We start from the raw sequence: 18,406 nt of genomic DNA, 5'->3' as shown, positions 1-18,406 counted from the left end.
AAGGGCGTATAAGATGCTAGGAATTATAAACACCTTAAACGCTATTAGGATGGCTTCAAGGGATTTGCCACCATTTTTGTGGATAACTTTCCTAATAGCCAGCCACTTATTCCATGATCTGGTCACTATCCTTTCCTCTAGGAGAGCAAAGGAGAGGGTGGCCTGAATATGGATGATGAGATACTTGTAGGTGGGGACTACTTCAAGGTGTTCACAATGTAGTGACCATAAGAAAGACCCATCAGCATAGGCCTTCCTACCACAGGTGATCATTTTCGTCTTCCTGATATCAATTTTCAGGCCATTGGTTTTTGAGTACTCATGTAATGCATTCAGTGAGCGCTGCAGTCCAATTGCAGTCCTGTTATAATTACTGCATCATCGGCAAAAGTGAGGCATGCCGTTTTAAATTTGCTATATTGAGGTGGGAAATTAGATACAAATTTTAATGTCAAATCTAGGACTGCCACACATAGATTAAAAAGCAGGGGTGTCAACACACACACCCCCCTGCTTGAGCCCTTTGTTCGTATAGTAATACCATGATAATGCTCCTCCTTGGGAAAGCCTTGTTCTGACATTTGTATGCCCACATAGTAGCTTTATGAAATAAAGCAGGGAAGAGTCGATGCCCCATGCTTCTAGCTTTTCCCAGAGTCGAGAGTGAATCACGCTGCCGAAGGTTGCGCTGTAATCTACGAAACAGAGATACAGCAGAGCCTTCGCACGATAGGCATTAGAAATGAGAGTCTGGACTATCCAGATGGAGTGAGAGGTGCTAAATTCCTTTCTGAAGCCAGACTGGTGCTGGTGTAGTAAGGAGTGACTCTCAACCCAGGAAGACAACTGCAAGAGTAAGAGTAGACTACCAAACATCTTTGAACTGCAGTCTAGCATAGCTTAAAAATTGGCACCCAGATCGAGCCATGCCAGGAATTAGGGTTATCTCCTTGGTCACAAATGTGTAATAAATGCTGCTTCAGCAGTGCTGCCCAAAATGGAGGATCCGTTTTAAGGAAGGAATTGCAGAGGCTGTCTTTGCCAATCATTTCCTCCAGGTCAGACAAAGTCACATGTGTCCTAACTAGGGAATTAGTCATAGATGCAACTGGCTGACCAGCATAGACCTCTTTTGAAGACCAGTAATGGTCAGTAATGAAACTACCCCAGGTCGCTTCCGAAACACAGCTAACTTCCTGAGCTTCTGGGCCAGCATGATAGGATCTAAGCATGTACCAGAATTTCTTTGTATTGCGAGTTCTGATCCAGGTGTTAAAGAATTGCCATCTAGCTGACAAGTGGCTGTCTATGTGCGCCTTCAGCCAAGTCTTATATTGATTTTCCAACCAGTTGTTTTTTTTCCCTGGAAGTCCCGGGCTCATTTGCCATGTTTCGCTTAGTGTGTTGCAACGTGGCCCTAAATTCTCTCTTTTTGTAAGCAATGACTGCATCATATGGGGCACCAACTAGGCTTGGCTACTATGGTTCGGCTAGTCTGGCGTCTGAGCCCCCAAAGCCAAACAACCAGCATCAATTGTCCCAAATCCCCTTGGCAAGACTATATCGCCAGGCAACTCGCCCCTCTTTAATGCCCCATTGAAGTGACTCATATTGATAGTGGACCAAAGTAGCCTGTACCCCTGGAGATTAACCTGAGGCTATCCCACAAGTAATCTGGAATTTTAGGATTAGAATTGTTACTGTATATTCGCATTGTTACGTGGTCACTCTTACTAACACAATCAGTCCATAAATGGGGCATCAGATTCAGTATAGTGGCGTTAACATATATACAAGTCGATTCTGCTGCGGTGAACCCTGTTTGACCAGGTAAACTTTGCTTCTGAAGATGGAACAACCGTCAAGGGAGTCACGTCGTAGGTTGCCAGTAGCTTGCGCCACTCCCTTGCTCCTTTTGCTGCTGGCATACCCGAGTGAGTCCTTGTTAAAGGTATAGACTCTGACAGACAATCTACATTACAATCCCCTACCAAAATTATTCCACCGACCCCTCAACTGTTCCTACCATGCCTGCATCCTATCAGTATTTGTATTTATTTATTTATATTGCGCACCTAACCCCAAAGGGGTAGCAAGGCGCAGTGGCAACAAGAGGATTGCAGAGCTTGGTTACATACAGGGCAATGAAGTCCAGCCGTGGTTACAATGCTGGACACGCCAAAAAGAAACAACGCGCACCGAAGAGGCATGGGTTACAGAAATATACAACATAGGCGATACTATATACAATACATCGGTTGTCTAGTGACAAGGTAACTGCACTGATCAGTTGGCAACCTAAATATACATATTTACAATCATAGTGGTGGAGTGTCAGGGCAGCGAGAGAGCATGAGGTTGTTAAGTGTCATGAATCTTGAGCCAGTGGATGGTCTTAGTTCTGAATAGGTGGTAGGGGAGGTCCTCCCTGCAAGGAGGTGGAAGGGCGTTCCAATATTGTGCTGCTTTAACCGGAAAGCTGTTCCCACCCGACATAGAACGCTTAAACCTGGGCACCAGGAGGAGATTGGAATTGGTCATTCTAGAGGGGCGAGCGGAGGTGGGTCTGGTGAATCTAGAGATAAGGTATTGAGGGGCTGCTTGGTGGAGGCATTTGTGGGTCAGGGAAACCGATTTGAGGAATATTTTGTCTTTGGTAGAAAGCCAGTTGACAGACCTTCTAGTATCAGAGACGTGGGTTTTTCTTTGGGATACTGAGGGCCGCTTTTAGGGCATTATTTTGAAGGATCTGAATTTTGTTTGTGATATATTTGTTGCATCCTACATAAAGTGCGTTGCAATAGTCCAACTTGGACAAGATCAGAGCCCTGGCTAGGGTGAGACAGTTAGACGGGGAGAGAAAAGGTTTGGCTGCTCTGATGAGTTTGCATGTGTAAGATGTGGCGGATGCCATAGCATTAACTTGTTTTTTAAAGTTGAGAGTGGAGTCTAGGTAGAAGCCAAGGGTTTTGACCTCCTTGGCTACCGTGATCTTATTGTTGTCAATTACGAAGGAGGAGTAGTTTTGGTCTAGTTTGTTCAGGTTATGTGAGGACCCTAGAATGAGGAGTTCTGTTTTGTCATCATTCAGGCATAGACCGTGTGAGGCCATCCAAGCCTGGATGATGAGGTACACTTTGTTGACGAAGGCCAAATCCTTGTCATAATCCCCCGTCAACGGGATGAGGATCTGTGTATCATCGGCATAATTAGTGTAGGTGATACCCAGACCATCTAGATCATCGAAAAGGGGCATCGTGAAGATGTTGTACAGGGTCGGGGAGATGCAAGATCCCTGAGGTACGCCACAGGTGATGTTACTCACCGGACGGGGAGTATACCAAATCGGTGGCCGGAAGGCGCAGGACTGAACTATTGATTGAAGGGCTAGGTCGGGGCCTCCAACCTAGCCTCCTCTCTGTGAGGGCACAAGACCTTTTAACGATATGACTCTCTGCTGGGTAGAACCAGGCACAGAGACTGATCGCTCAAAAGGGCGGGGAGAACACGCCGCCACGAACCCAGCTGTAAAGGAAAAACAAGAGGTGAGCAATTGGGAATACAGAAAGATCCCTTTCCCTTGATACTTCTTTCTAGTAGTACCTGAACTATGCCCTCCCCTTGACTCAAGGCAACTGGAAACCACCTACAAGTAAAAGAGGAGAATGTAACCTGTCCTGACTATAGTTGTCAATTAGCGAAGGAAAATGAATAGCCACACAAAAGAAAACCCTTAACACTAATGTGCTGTTGAATCTGTAATATCCAAAGAGTTCATGACAACGGAAGTGCAAAATAACAAATAGGTAGGTTAGTTAGGGAAACTGAACCCGGGCGGAACGAGGGCCGCACTAGAGTCGGGTAGGTGCACTATCCGCAAAGCGTCCCTGTGCACTACTGAAGAAAGTCCAATGGAAGTCTGATTGTGGCAAGAGGATGGTAACAGCAACAGCAAAGGACACAATTGAGTTGGAGTGTTGCAGGTGATATAGTTTAGCGGCAAGGTACAATGAGTACAGGAGATGTGCTTGTTAGCAGGTGGTGAAAAGAAGAGTCTTACCGATGCCGTGATCACAAGGTTCCAAAGCGGCAGGCGAAGTAGTCCGTGAATGAAGAAAACAGGTCTGGTACACGAGCAAGTAGATTTCCAAAAGCGGCAGGCAAGAGCAGTCCGTGAATGAAGAAACAGGTCTGGTACACGAGCAAGTAGCTTTCCAAAAGCGGCAGGCAAAAGCAGTCCGTGAATGAAGAAACAGGTCTGGTACACGAGCAAGTAGCGTAGGGTTGAAGACGGAACTTCTAAATACCGGGATGCAACTTTTAATGTCCGGTTCCGAGGTTTAAATCAGGAAGGGGAAGGCGGAACCGGACGAAACCGAGGCTCAAGCGTCATCGCCTCTGAGCTGACAGAGGGAGGCGGAAAGCTGGGAATTGTAGTCCAAAATTTCCGCGGAGTGAGCCGAAGCCACTATTCTCCAGGGCAGTTGCCAGTGGGTATAGAATGGGTTTGCGCAATGACGCATACCCTTACGGAGGGCAACGACCTTCCTGCGGGCCTGCCGAGGCGTAACAGGTGATGGGTGTTGGGTCGGCTGCTGCTAGTAGGGAAAAGACTCATTGTGCGGTTATTTAGAAAGGATTGGATCCAGTCAGTTGCCTCTTGAGAAAAGTGGGTGGCTTTTTGAAGGTGGTCGCATAGGATCTCGTGGTCGACCAGGTCGAATGCAGCCGAGAGATCAAGAAGCAGTATTGCCACTTTACCCTGATCTCTCAGCTCATCAATCTGTGCCTTGAGATCTATGAGTGAGGTTTTGGTGCCGTGTTGAGGCCTGAAGCCCGATTGTCTGACTCCTAAGAGATGGAAGGGCTCAAGGTAATGTTGGATTTGTTGGTATGCTATTGTGTCGAGGATTTTAAGAAGGAATGGTACTGTAGTGATGGGACGGTAATTAGTGGGAGTAGAGGGATCTAGATTCGGTTTTTTAAGCAGGGGGAGGACCCATGATTGTTTGAGATTGTTAGGTACGCTGCCTGATGTGAATGATGCATTTATTAGTTTGGTAATAAATGGTGCGAGATCACGAGCTGCATCCTTTATCAATTGTGCGGGGCATAGGTCCCCATGGCAATTCGAAGGTTTGAGGGTGAGGATGACCTTTTCTACCTCTTTAGTAGATACTCTGTGGAAGTTAAAGTGGGGAATGTGCACAGGGGGGTGTGTCTGAGTAGGGTGTCTCTTTTTAGGGGTGGCGATACTGGGTTTGGTAGAAGAGAGAAGGGAGTCTTTTTTAATGTTTATCTTAGTCTTGAGAGAGGTGATTTTGTTAGCTAAGGCATTTTGTATACCCGTGCACCAATTTTTGTCCTTGAGGCACAAGTCAGGAGCTTGGATGGGAGATTCAACCTCTTTTAGTATTGTAAAGAGCTCTCTAATGTTGGATTTGGCTTGTGAGATTTGAGTACTGTAGGACGTTTGTTTGGCCAGGATGATTTCTTTTTTGTAATGAGAGGCTAGTTTACTCAGATTTTTCTTATTTTTTTCGGAGGGAAGTGATCTCCAAATTTTTTCACAGCGTCGCTTTTCTTGTCTGAGGGCTTTAAGATGAGGCGAAAACCAGGCGTTGATGTGTTTTCTGGTTTTGCTTTTTTTTAACTTCAGTGGGGCTATGGCATCCAGAGAGGAGAGCATGACTCTATTATATATGTCTACCATCATTGAGGGATCTGTAAGGTCCAGAATGGCATTCAAGGTTGGTGCGATTAATGGGATCAAATTTTCAGTGGTGATGTTCTTTTTATTTCTAGTCTGAACAGCTGGAGCTGTGCTGTCAATTTGCGCTGGTGTCGCCTCTAGGGTGAACGAGATCAAGTAGTGGTCTGTCCAGGGGTGTGGGAGTATAGAAGAGATCAAGACTGGGCAATTGTGCACAGCTAGCCAGTCCAGGGTTCTACCTTTGGTATGAGTGGGCTCTGTGATCTTTTGGGTAAAGCCTAGTTCCTCTAAAGTATTATTAATTATTGTGGCGTTAGCATCGGTGGGGTCGCTAAAACAAAGGTTAAAGTCACCTAATACGATACTTTGTGAGGAGTTCTTGAGTTTATTTGATAGGATGTTTGTGAGGTCTTCTTCAAAAGATCCTAAGGGGCCAGGTGGTCGGTAAATGAGGTGAATGGAGATGGATTGTGTATTAGATAAGGATAGCTTTGCAGTTAAGGATTCACACGATCCTATGTTGGCTGGTGACTCAATGGTCAGAGGGAATTTAGTATTCGCTATAATGGCAAGACCTCCGCCTCGAGAGGTGGTACGATCTAGTCTTAGTAGCATGTAGTCATCTGGTAAGGCTAACATAATTGCGGGGCCTGCTGTTGGATGTAGCCAGGATTCAGTGATGGCTAAGAAGTCTATGTCTTCATTGTGGAGTAGGTCGGCAATGTCTGTAGCGTGGGCTACCATGGAGCGGGCGTTTATCAGTGCTTCCTTGGTCTCAGATTGGAATCGTTTTAGAAGTGTTAGTGAGGGTTTATGCGTGTCTTTCTGGGCGTGGATCGGTTCACGATAGAGTCTACTGTTTAGTTGAAGAGGGTGCTGGGAGGGGCTGTGAGGGCTGGAATGGGTAGCCTTGCTATGGGATGATTTGGTTAAAGGGTCATAAAGCCTTGGGAGCCTGGCACGTAGTTTGAGGTTTCTCTGGAGGACAGTGCAGGGTACAGAGATCATATCAGTTGGTTTGTGAGAATTCGGTAGGGACTCGTGTGAGAGTACGTTTGGTATCATGGTCGGGTATTGGATATTCATAAAATAAAGAAGTGATCTAAGTAGCACAGTATAGAGCGTATGGAGATACATTGTGTGCGTAGGTGGGATAGGAAAGTTTCAAGGTGGTTGTTGGCAGTTAGCATGCAATCGTGAAGCACCTGGGTATGAGAGAGCAGTGGTATGAGTACAGGGGTAGTAGTACACCACAGATGGGCTAAATGCAATTCTGGGCGCAGGGCACCTCTAGGCTAGTCAATGCAATCATAGATAGGCTAAATGCAATTCTGGGCGCAGGGCACCTCTAGGCTAGAGTCAGGCTCTAGGTCAGTGGTTATTTCCATGTGTTTTGTTGTATCTTTGCCCCCCAGGGGATCATAAAGGATTGCCAACAGGGTGTCACCAGCCTCTGCCGGAAAACCAGGTAAAATTGCTGCCAGAAAGTTAACATCCACCATAGCACCGCCAAAGGGGGACAAAGAGTACTCACACCTGGCCCCAAGGCAAAGGCCACCCTTGGGACTTCCAGATAGAGGAGGGGGTGTAAGACAGAAGAGGGTAGTATAGTCATCTAAAGCAAAGGAGGAAGTGAGCCTTATTTCCTGTAAACAGAAAAGATGTGATGACAGCAATTCATTTAGACCCAAGGGGATAGCAAGAAATGAGCAATGGCCATGCATGTTCCAAGACAACAGAGAACTGCTCAGATTGAAGTTCACAAATTCAGGCCTGATTGTCCAGAGCCTGTGAAGATGGGTTTAAAGAACAGGAATATGATGTATAACTTAAAGTAGTAACTAGAGGGTGGGATGTTGAGGTGGTTAGGAAAGGCCCCAACGAGATAGAGGGATTCACGTTGCGCGCACCATATTTGTGACTGGGGGTGCAGCAAAGTTAGCAGGATGTTGCAATTTCATATGTATCTAGTGTAGTTAAATGTGCATGGGACATGTTACTGTAAGTGTTACTTTGTGTTTAAGTTGATATATATTGCATTTGGATACATGTCGCAAGATACATCCCAAAACCGTCAAATGAAATATAAACACAATCCAGATATGGATTTGGTTCTACAAAGTGCCTAGAAGTTGGGCGACGAGGAGTTTCATGATGCGCATGCGAGAAAAGGGACTTGTCATAAGAACCAACTGTAAAGAAGAGACAATATTTATTAAACATGCATGCACACTGATTATAAATACACAGGGAATTGATAAATCTACATGTAGTGTGCTTTTTTTTAAATAAATTTATTAAACTCTGTCGCCAGGATTTTGCAAGGTGAATTCTGAGCATCTGGGAACTGGTTTTGCATGGTTTCAGAGGCCAGAGGTGAGATATTGAGTAACTACGACCTTAGCAGATGGTCAGCTAACAAAGGGGCCAGGGTTTTTATGGCTTAGTAGTTTTGCAAAAGGCAGATTTAATCTGCTTCAAGTGCATGGGAGTTTGTTATTTATTGTTCAAAGGGATCCAGCCATTTGCATTTGACCAACAAAAAAACATGGAGTGAAGTGACGCTCGAGGCCAAAGTGACCAATCAAAGGGAACCTGTTTATTCTCATTCTCCACATGTCATTTGAAGTATTCGTGCAAACCATGTGCAATTACATTTAAGGTTAGGAAGCCTCAGACCAGACGTGACTTGTAATAAATTATGTTTGTATTGAATGTTTAACTGTGGGATGATGTCATGACCTACCATGGAAGACTCCAGGAAAAGTGGTGTGCTATCAACATGAGTTGAAGATGGTAGTCAAGATAATTGCAACCAATGAGAATGGGAGAATTGGAGAATTGGAGAACAATTGGATTTCTTTTGTATATGTCTTGTCCAATCACATGTGGGGGGGTGGATTGTAATAAAATATATGGGAGTGTTTTAACTGTTGCAAAAAAGTATATAATGTGTAACCTTATGTGGTTCAGAGAGAATCAGGTTAGTTTGACTCTACAGCATCATCTACCTCCTCCTTAGACGATTGTACAATAAAATGCACGTACAAACGTGTACCCGCTTCTTAAGTGGCGGGCCTGCTTGGGTTAATGTGATTAAAGGCGCACCCGCACACTAGTCCCAAAACCTTTAAAAATGTTCACCATTCACAGTGATTTCGTTCTCAGGGTATGACCTTCAAAAAAGCCTCACTCATGGTTTCACTGGCTATTGTGTTGCTTTTTCTATAATAATAGTGAACATTGACTGCCCACAAGAACTCTATGGCTGAATGAACACGAACAGCCTCAAACTCAACCCGGGCAAAACAGAAATAATGGTGATATCCAAAAACTGAGAAAACAACCACTACATCCCGTGGCCAACAGAACTAGGAACAGCACTGACACCATCAACGATAGTAAAGAACCTTGGAGTCTTATTTATTTGAATTTGATGGACAACAAACCGACACTTGAGCCACAAGTGAACACTATAATCAAGACATGTCTTCCTCCTGCACACAGTAAAAAGGATCCTACCATAAGTCTCCTTCACCCTCAAAATACTCACCATCATCGCACTCATCATGTCCAGCGTAAACTACACCAACAGCCTGTACCCAGGAATGCCGGAACGCCTATTAAAGAAACTTCAACGTATCCAAAACGCAGCAGCCAGACATTTGCTCAAACTATCACGAAGAAAACGCATTACCCTAGCGCTGAAAATGCTATACTGGCTACCAATAAAACAGCAATTAAGGTTCAAAACGATGTGCATAATACGCAGAGCAATCCACAGCCAATGGGCGGAGTTCCTAAATAAAATAATAACCATCTACCATCTGGCAAGACCACTCAGATCAAGCAATGACATTCGCCTGGAACCAAAACCAGACAATAAAAGAAAATCCGAAGGATTATCTTTCGGTCACCTGACAGCAAAACCCTGGAATGGCCTACCAAAAAACATACGCAATACAAGGGGTCACCCGGAATTCAGAAAAATACTCAAAACTTGGCTCTTCACTAAAGAACCAGAAGGAAACGACTAGGAAACATAGACCCAACTGGAAACAGGAAGCCCAGGGAGGGAACCATAATAATCCCTAACTTAATCTTCGCAATCCTGAGGGCGTGGGAGGATGCCCCGACCCCCCATACCCACTTACCTCTAACTTACAGAGGAAACCATGTTAGGTAAGGAACCCCCACTAGATGGCCAGGGAGGGACCATAACCTCTTAAACATTAACATATCTTGCACACCACAACCACCTGTTCCTTTGCTCTCCAACGGCAACAATACTGGAAAACCATGTCCCTTTTCTAATTTCAGTCTATCTAGATACAAACACCTTCCTACTCGCTTCTAATCTCTATCCACTATCTATGGTATGGTATGTCTAGCTTTCTCCTTGCTCCCAATAGGTCTTCTGTATCCATGCTTGAGCACTTTTGCATTCTTTGAGGCAGCTAATCTGAGTCGTCTGTCTATTGTAGCTTACGTGTACCTTTTTCATATGATCGGTGTCCTGCATTTATACTATGGCCTGTGTACCTTCCTCGTGGATGATATTTATGACAAGTGTCCTTAACCTACCTAGAACACAAGTATCCACAACGTTTGCAAGCAATCAGTAAAGCAGTCAATGGGTAGTTCAATGATGAATCTGTGCTTCACCCATCTAGTGCTTCCCTTCAACAAAGCATACTCCCTGTCTATCTTCAATGATTTCTCCAAAGGAGGCCAAAGGGAGCTGATTGAAAAGGTCCTCCCAGCATCTCAGCCAGGTCTGGAAAACCTTCACAGAAAGCGTATCACAGGCTGTGCAGAGGGTCCAAGAATAATTTGACTCAATCATTACATGCACAACAGGTGGGCATCTGTGCTGAAAAAACCCTAGCTGCAGGAAATGCAAAGTCTGAACCCGGTTTAACAGTGCATACATGTGAGAAGTCGAAAATCTTTTTAATTGCTCGAAAAAATGTGCAGCAGCCACTTGATGCTGTGGTTCTGAACACATGGAGATTGGATCTGTGAACATCTGCAAGGGAGGACCCATGTGCATAATCACACATGGCCCCAACTATTGATGTTTAATTTACGTTGCTGCTTAGCATGCTACTGTCACTTTCCTTTCCCGGGGACAACATTGAATGAGTATGGTGGAAAGTGAATGGAAGATACGAGTAACAGTTGTTAGGTAGAATTTTCATCTTCTGTGTAATTCTCCCCAGTTGGTGAGTCCCCCAGCATTTTATTGCTTGACTATTGGATTTTGTCTGACTCTCCTGAGTGAGTGGAAACCGTTTTTCCTCACTCACTCATTCTTTTATGCGACTCTGAGAGCCCTTTTGGTTTCTCTTGATGGTATCTGCTTTACTCCATCTCTTTATAGCATCTGTATTTTCCTATTTGCAGCGCACAACACCTTCTGTGCAATGCTAGCTGAAAGCTCTTTGAGCGTCCCCCTTTGGTTCTCCTTTATGTTCTTGGGTTAACTTAAGGTTACCAGGATAGGGGGACCAAGGGAGGCGGGGGCTGGCGTCCCGACTCTGCTCAGAGGACTGCTACTGTTGCTGTGCTGTTTGGCCACACCCCATCCTCCTTTAAACCAGCTGACACTCCCTACGGGGCCGAAGACCAGACGGAGACCAAGGGTGGCGGGTGTTGGCGTCCCACACTGCTCGGAGGACCGCTACTGTTGCCGTGCTGTTTGGCCACACCCCCTCCTTCATTAAACCACCTGACACTCACGACAGGGCCATACCCTGGCGGGGACCAAGGGCGGCCATTGTTGGCGAGCTGAATCGGGTATTGGTGACAAGGGTACTGTGGACCACTGAGGTGGGAGACTGTTCCTTGAAAGGCCCTGGCTGCCTGTAACATTGGAAGTCCAATAATGGAGCCCCCACCCCCTTCACCCTTTCCCCCACTTTTTCTCTGCAAGTCTGCCCTTTTATCCAGCCTACACATCCACCCAGAGCCCGAGCCCAAAGCTAAACGTAAGATTTTGGTGGTGCGACATAATGGGTGTGGGGGAAGCAGCTACTGCGTTACGACAGAGGCTGTGTTCTTGATAACGCACCCGGCACTGGAAGGGTCCCGCTATTTTTTCTACTGACATTAACCCTGTTCCTGGGGGAGCAACTAGGGGTTCCGGGGAAACAACCTGTAAGAATCCCAGCAGTTCATTCGACCTCACGGGAAGGTGTACCCGCCTATGAACAAGCCTCACCAATTCCTAAGAGTGTATCCCATTGCATTGGGAGTGAAGCAAACTGCATCAGGAGACCACTATGGGGGGCAACTGCACTGCAGTCTGGATAGCTCCCCGGTTTTGAATCCTGAGAAAAGACCCCTAAGCCAGAACCAAGGAGAATTTGCAATTGATTGATCTGTCTACTTCTGCAGGGAACCTGGACAGTTTGTTACTGGTCAGTGCACCTGGCATTGGAATTGAGAGGATGCCTTGAGCCCAGCCAAAACCCCTGGGTCTTTTCTCAATCTGTCCCGCTTTTGGCTTCTTGTGTGCCCACCTGCCTGTCACCTGGACTGTCTCTTGTGAATCCTGCAAATTTCTACCCGGTTCCTGATTTTCTGCCTTCATTGCGATCCATCACAACCCAGCGTTTGGGCGACTGTATCCACCCTGCCGTGGATCTAACGGTTATGGAGGCTTATGGAACAACCAAGAATAAGCCTTCTCCTAGCTCTTCCAGTATAACTGGAGCGATAATATACTTAAAGCACTCTCAGCGTCCAGTTCCTTTCTCTGTTTAACCCCCTTTAGGGCTGCCAAACCTTCAGTCTATGGAAGCCAGTCTTCCTCTGTTCCACTACATAAGGAGGACAACTCTGCCCGAGGTTGTACCTGTGAGCGGGTGCTTTCCGAGGTGGCAGTCATAAATAAACTGTTAATATACCTGATTGAGGCCGAGGGCAGGGTTTGCTGGGGGAGCCTGCTGATATCCCTCTTGTCGTTAAGGGGCCCCATTCTACATGCCAACTGTTGAATACTGTATTCGGTGAAATTAACGCCCTAACACCGACGAGACAGCCTCTGGCCTAGCAGCCATCAATCCCAATGTGGCCAGGTGTCCTCAACCCATGTATGGCCCTCCTCGCAGGTGGACTGTGCCCCAAGTGCAGAGAGAACAAAAACCCCTAGGGAGAGGGTATCCAGGGCCAGTTGCCACCGCCCAGGGGTGTGCACGCCTAAGGGTCATGCCCACGGGGGGCCAGGAAATACCACTATATTCCTTCATGGGGTTTCTAAGTTGCCCCCCCGGCAGGCGAGAACCAAGGAACGGCCTCTTAAATAAATGCCTCTACTGGCTGCATACTGCAGATGTTCTACTGTATATATGTGTGAAACTTTCCTTACTTACCTGAATTGCATTTTGAGTTTAAAATTGCCCTAGAGTATATGATAAATAACCCTATTTTTATATAACTACAGTGTGTAAGTGTTTCCTTAACTATAAGTGAACTCAAAAGTCTTTGTACTCAACTACAGCCCTGCTACACTAAGCCTGAATTGCTCGACCATAGCTAGCAAACCTATTGGGTAGTTCAGGCCAAACCTAAGAGTTGGAGCCCGGTACATCTAATAGTGAGTCTTTTAAAGTCCTACAACGAGGGAACTTTAGTAAAACTCCCTAACAGTTTAAAAAGCAATACCAAAAAGTAGAGGAGCTAAAACAAAGAGCATGTGGGAATATGTCGTGATGTTTACTATGTGTCCACAAGGACGCACCTGTACGACCAGCCAAAGTGGACTTGCTATCACAACATCACCATCATAGAGCTGTAACTAATTAGGCAATATGACCCAAAGAGGGTGGGGGAATTACTGGTCGCGTAATGCCATAGGGGCCATAGTTAGAAGCCTGAGTGAAGCGAGGGCTTTAACGGATCCCCAGGGGCATTACCCGACCAGTAATGCCCGCCCCCCCCTCAGAGGGTCATATTGCCATTAGTAACCTGGCACGTTGTACCGGGGTACTAATTGCAATTTTTCTCGACTAGAGAAAACAAAGCTTATAAAATGGCCACCAGGGATCGAGGAGAAGTGACTACACGTAGTCCCTTCTGCCTTTCCATGGTAGCCATTAAAACAAATGTTTAAAAAAAGTAAACAAAAAGAAATGGCTGCAATGGAAGGGGTGAAGGGACTACAACTAGTCTATTTTCCCTTTCCACCGCAAAAACTTGCGGAGAGAACTCCAGGGCGCGGCAGTGCTCGCAGCCTTGTGGGGAAGATAAGGCCTGGGCGAGGGCAAATGAGCTTGTTTTTTACAAGCTCATTGTCCCTCGCCCGGTACCAATAGGTAACATTTCCCTGCTCCTTGGTACTCATGTTTTAACACTTATAGGAAAGAACTGCTGCCTTTTGGCTGACAAGATTTAAACTGATCAACATTTCGCAGACAGATCTTACCAGAAGACTTTTTAAAACAATTATCAGTACATAACAAATCAGGCTCACAATGAGAGGCTACTTACCACCCAACAGGCGTTGCCAAGATCTGCAATTTTGATTTGGATTTTGTTTGCATTCTGCGGGTCCAAGGGGTTGACCAAGAAGTCAGTAGGACTGCAGGGGCCTATGCAGACGAGGAACAAAATAACATTAGCTATCAGCAACCAGTACCGTTCACTTCTGCTTCTTCCATATGCCTAAATCATGAAACGTCAAAGCACCTTGTAGACCATTTGCAAAAGAGAATGCCTTTATTATCCAATTCCTAGACAGAAGGTGATGCAGAAAAAGGCAAGGAGAAGGAAGAGCAGAGAGCCTTCCTCTCTATTCTTTCCTACCGCTAGACAAAGTCTTCAACTTTGCAACCATCACTCTCTTTAACCTACTGGTTGGCTGTCCATGCACAACTGCTCCCTTTTCAAGTTTCTTCACTTAGTCTACAAAGCTATCAATGGTCTTGCTCCTCAGTGCCTGTCTGATTGTATCTCTGTTTACTAACCATCTCGTTACTTCCGCTCCCCCTCTACACAATCTCACTGTAACATGCCCCTCACTAACTCCTATAGCTTCCACTCTTTCTCCCTAGATGCTCCGCTCCACTGGAATCCTCTTCCCCATAACAAGCAAAGCCAGCCCAACTGCGGATCTCTTCAAAGCTCGGCTTAAACTTTACTACTTTTTAAAGAGGAAGCTCCCCCACCCTCTTCCCCATTCTCCCTTCCTGGCCCGACCGCTGCTTCCAGCAAAGCTGAATAATATAATTTGGTATACTTCTATAGTACTCCTCTTTAGTTCAAAGCACTTGGCCGATTAGGTTAATGTTACCTTTACGAGTCACCTCTTTTTCTTATATTATTTTTTTATTTGTTTATGGTTTATTATAAAAGGTAACAAAAATAAAAATAAATATTCAAACAATTACAAAACATCGGATGGAACTATAACATTGTTTTTGGCCATTCCTAAAATACATTTAGAAGATTGTATAGTAAACATTGAAAAATACACTCTGGCTAATCAGTATTTGATTGCATTCCAAGACAATGGGCCCCATAATGAGGTTGGCGGTAACCCGCCGGTGCCAGCTTGCCCAGGATGGAGAAAATTGAACCTTGACCGAAGCAATAACAACAGTTACAGGTAAGTAACTTGTTCCTTCTCCAGCATGGGTCTGGGATAGATTCACACGCTCATGAATAAAGAATGCAGTACACACATGCACAACCACAGGAGGTGACAAGGCTCAACTCTTAACTCCTCACCAGGCTCACCTTCAAGTGAACAGATTGCGCAGCACTGCTTGGACGACTCTAGACTTCTCCCTGGAATCCCTGTTGATGCAGTAGAATCTTGTGAAGGTGTGCGTCAACCTCAACGTAGCAGCCCTGCAATGTCCAGCAGGGGCACATCAGACAGGAACGTCGTCGTGGCAGCGATCGCTCTGGTAGAGTGGGCTCTCGGACGGCCAGGCAACAGTCGGTTTGCCAACCGGTGACAATGGGTGATGCAGCCGGAGAGCCACTTGGAAATGGAAGCCTTGGACAGGGCCTTCCCATGGTTCACAGGACCAAAGTTCACAAAAAGCTGAGAAGTGTTCTGGAAATTCTTTGTACGGGCCACATAGAACTTCAGAGCTAAAGCCACATCCAGCAAGTGTAAAGTCCTCTCAGCCGGCGACAAAGGCATCGGAATAAACACAAGCAACACCAAGGGTTTGTTTAGATGAAAGTCTGACGGAACCTTGGGTATGAAGGAGGGGTGCCTCCGCAGCACCACCCTCGTCTCCTGGAAAGTCAAAGAAGGTGGCTTGCAGGACAGGGCCTGGATCTCACCCACTCGTAGTGCAGAGGTGATGGCCATGAGGAAAGCTGTTTTCCACGACAGAAATGTAAGGGGAGCTGTATGAAAAGGTTTGAATGGGCCACCCATGAGCTTAGTCAGCACTACATTGAGTTCCCGTGCCGGGGCTGTGGCCTTCACGGCGGGAATGAGTGGTACAGTCCCTTGATGAATTCCTTGACCAGACGGTGCGACCACAAGGAGGCCGTCCTGGACCTCAGGTGTAGTGGACGATAGCCGATAGATGCACCTTGATGGAGGCATGCACCAGCACCGATTTAGCCGTGGTGCAGGATTGCGCTTCCTTCTCTGGCGAGAGGAGCTGCTACCACTGGCAGCTTGATTGGCAGGGATGTCGACATGCTGAGACGTTCTGGGTACCAGATCTGCCTCGGCCATGCTGGTGTGATGAAGATCATTCTGCACTGGTACCGTCTGAGTTGACTGATGACTCGTAGTAGCAGCAGCAACGGAGGGCACGCGTACAAGAACAGGCGGTCCCAAGGGAAGGAGGATGCGTCCCCCCATAACCTCCAGCTGGGGAAACCTGCTGACGAAGCTCCGGCACTTGGAGTTCGTCGCCATCACAAACAGATCGATCTGGGGATTACCCACTTGTAGAATAGGTTGTCCACTTGATCCTGCTGTAGTTCCCACTCGTGGCAACAACGTAGCTCCCTGCTTAGAGAGTCACTGACTCTGTTCCTTACCCCCGCTAGGTGGAACAGAATGGAGGAACATCCCCTGGGCGACAGCCCAGTGCCACAAGTCCTGTGCCTCCTTGCAGAGCACTGGGGATCTGGTGCCCCCCTGCTTCCGGATGTAAAACATTGTGGTAGTATTGTCTTTGAAGACCCTCTTGAGGGATGGTAGAAAGGACCGGAGGGCCTAAGACACTGCTTGTAGTTCCAGAATGTTGATATGCAGCATCTTCTCTTCCGGCCGCCACAGGCCTCTGGCGTGAAGACGCCCGGTGTGGGCTCCCCAGCCTTCCAGAGAAGCGTCCGTCATGACCGTCTCCTGGTATGGGGTGCTCTGAAAGTCTGTGCCTCTGGCGTTGTTTGAGCGCACGCCCCACCACATTATCGCTCGACGGAACTCTTCATCGAGCACGATCCTGTCCTGGAAGCTTCTTTACACCTGGACCCAACATGTGTCGAGGAACTCCTGGAGTGGACGCATCCACAGTCTGCAGAGCCGGATCAGGTATATGCACGATGACATCATGTCGAGCAGTGACTTGATGGTCAGCACTGTGGCGGTCTTCAGTGCCAACAGCCGTTGCACTTTGTGTAAGATGGCCGAAATCCTCTCCTCCAATGGAGCTGCTAGGCAAGCCACAGTGTTGAGTCTGGATCCCAGGAATAGAGCGTCCTGCAATGGAGTCAAACAGGACTTTGCATAATTCACGGAGAACACCAGGTTCGTCAGCAGCTGGACTGTCCCTGCCGTGTGATCGACGGCAATGTCCTTTGACTTGGCCCGGATGAGCCAGTTGTCTAGATATGGGTACACGTGGATCCCCTGTAGTCGCAGATGGGTCGCTACTGGAGCCAAGCATTTGGTGAAGACTCTGGGTGCCGACTTCAGTCCGAAGGGGAGCGCCTTAAACTGGTAATGCTGCTCCTGGACAAAAGCGCAGGAACTTGCGATGTTTTGCGTTTATGGGGACGTGGAAGTAAGCGTCCTCCCGATCCAACAACGACAGAAAGTCTCCCTGCTCCAGCTGTCTAAGCATGTGTTGTAGAATGCCCATCCGGAACTTCTGGGACTTGATGTACTTGATGAATCGCCGTAGGTCGAGAATGGGCCTCGAGCCCCCGGTCTTCTTTCTTACAAGAAAGTATCTGAAGTAGACTTCGGAGCCCCGGAGATGCTGTGGAACCAGCTCGATCGCCCCTTTCAGTAACATGGCCTGGACCTCCAACAGCAGTTGAGGGATTTGCAGCTCCTGCCGGGCCACCGGTGGTATAAGAGGACACTTTTGTTGATACTCCAGTGTGTCCGTGGGTGAGAGCGTCCAGCACCCAACGGTTGGTGGAGATGGTCTCCCACACGCTGATGAAATTCGCCAGAGGGCCTCCAATGGGGGTGCATGGATTGGGGTCCGACGTCTTGGCCAGATCAGTCTTGCTTGGAGGTCAAAGACACACCTTGCGGGCCTTGACGACGATGGCGCCCACCCCGAAGGCCCTGTTGGCTTCCTGGGTCAAGGAGTGGGAGGGCTGGCGGTAAGAGGATGAGCCCCCACCAAAGCCTTTCGAAGACCTAAAAGACTTCCCCTCCTGAGGAACGAAAGGACTGTCCGTGTCCATCTTGATGACCTGGAGTGAATCATCCACTGCTTTTCCGAAAGCACAGTCTTCATCTTTGCCTCCAGGCGC

General features: G+C 47.1%; 1 protein-coding gene across 2 annotated transcripts in view; it reads right to left on the bottom strand.

Moving 5' to 3' along the window:
• The window catches only part of SRPK3 (SRSF protein kinase 3), a 1,021,015-nt gene that overhangs the window by 304,188 nt on the left and 698,421 nt on the right, over positions 1–18,406 (bottom strand). For both annotated transcript variants that reach the window (XM_069645381.1, XM_069645382.1), the window contains exon 12: positions 14,207–14,307. In XM_069645381.1, coding sequence (XP_069501482.1) covers positions 14,207–14,307 — 101 coding nt within the window. The remainder of the gene's footprint in view (positions 1–14,206; positions 14,308–18,406) is intronic.

The sequence above is a fragment of the Ambystoma mexicanum genome, chromosome 2p (genome assembly GCF_040938575.1).
Source record: "Ambystoma mexicanum isolate Mex_15411 chromosome 2p, UKY_AmexF1_1, whole genome shotgun sequence".
Classification (NCBI taxonomy): Eukaryota; Metazoa; Chordata; class Amphibia; order Caudata; family Ambystomatidae; genus Ambystoma; species Ambystoma mexicanum.
This window is presented reverse-complemented; position numbering and strand designations above follow the sequence as displayed.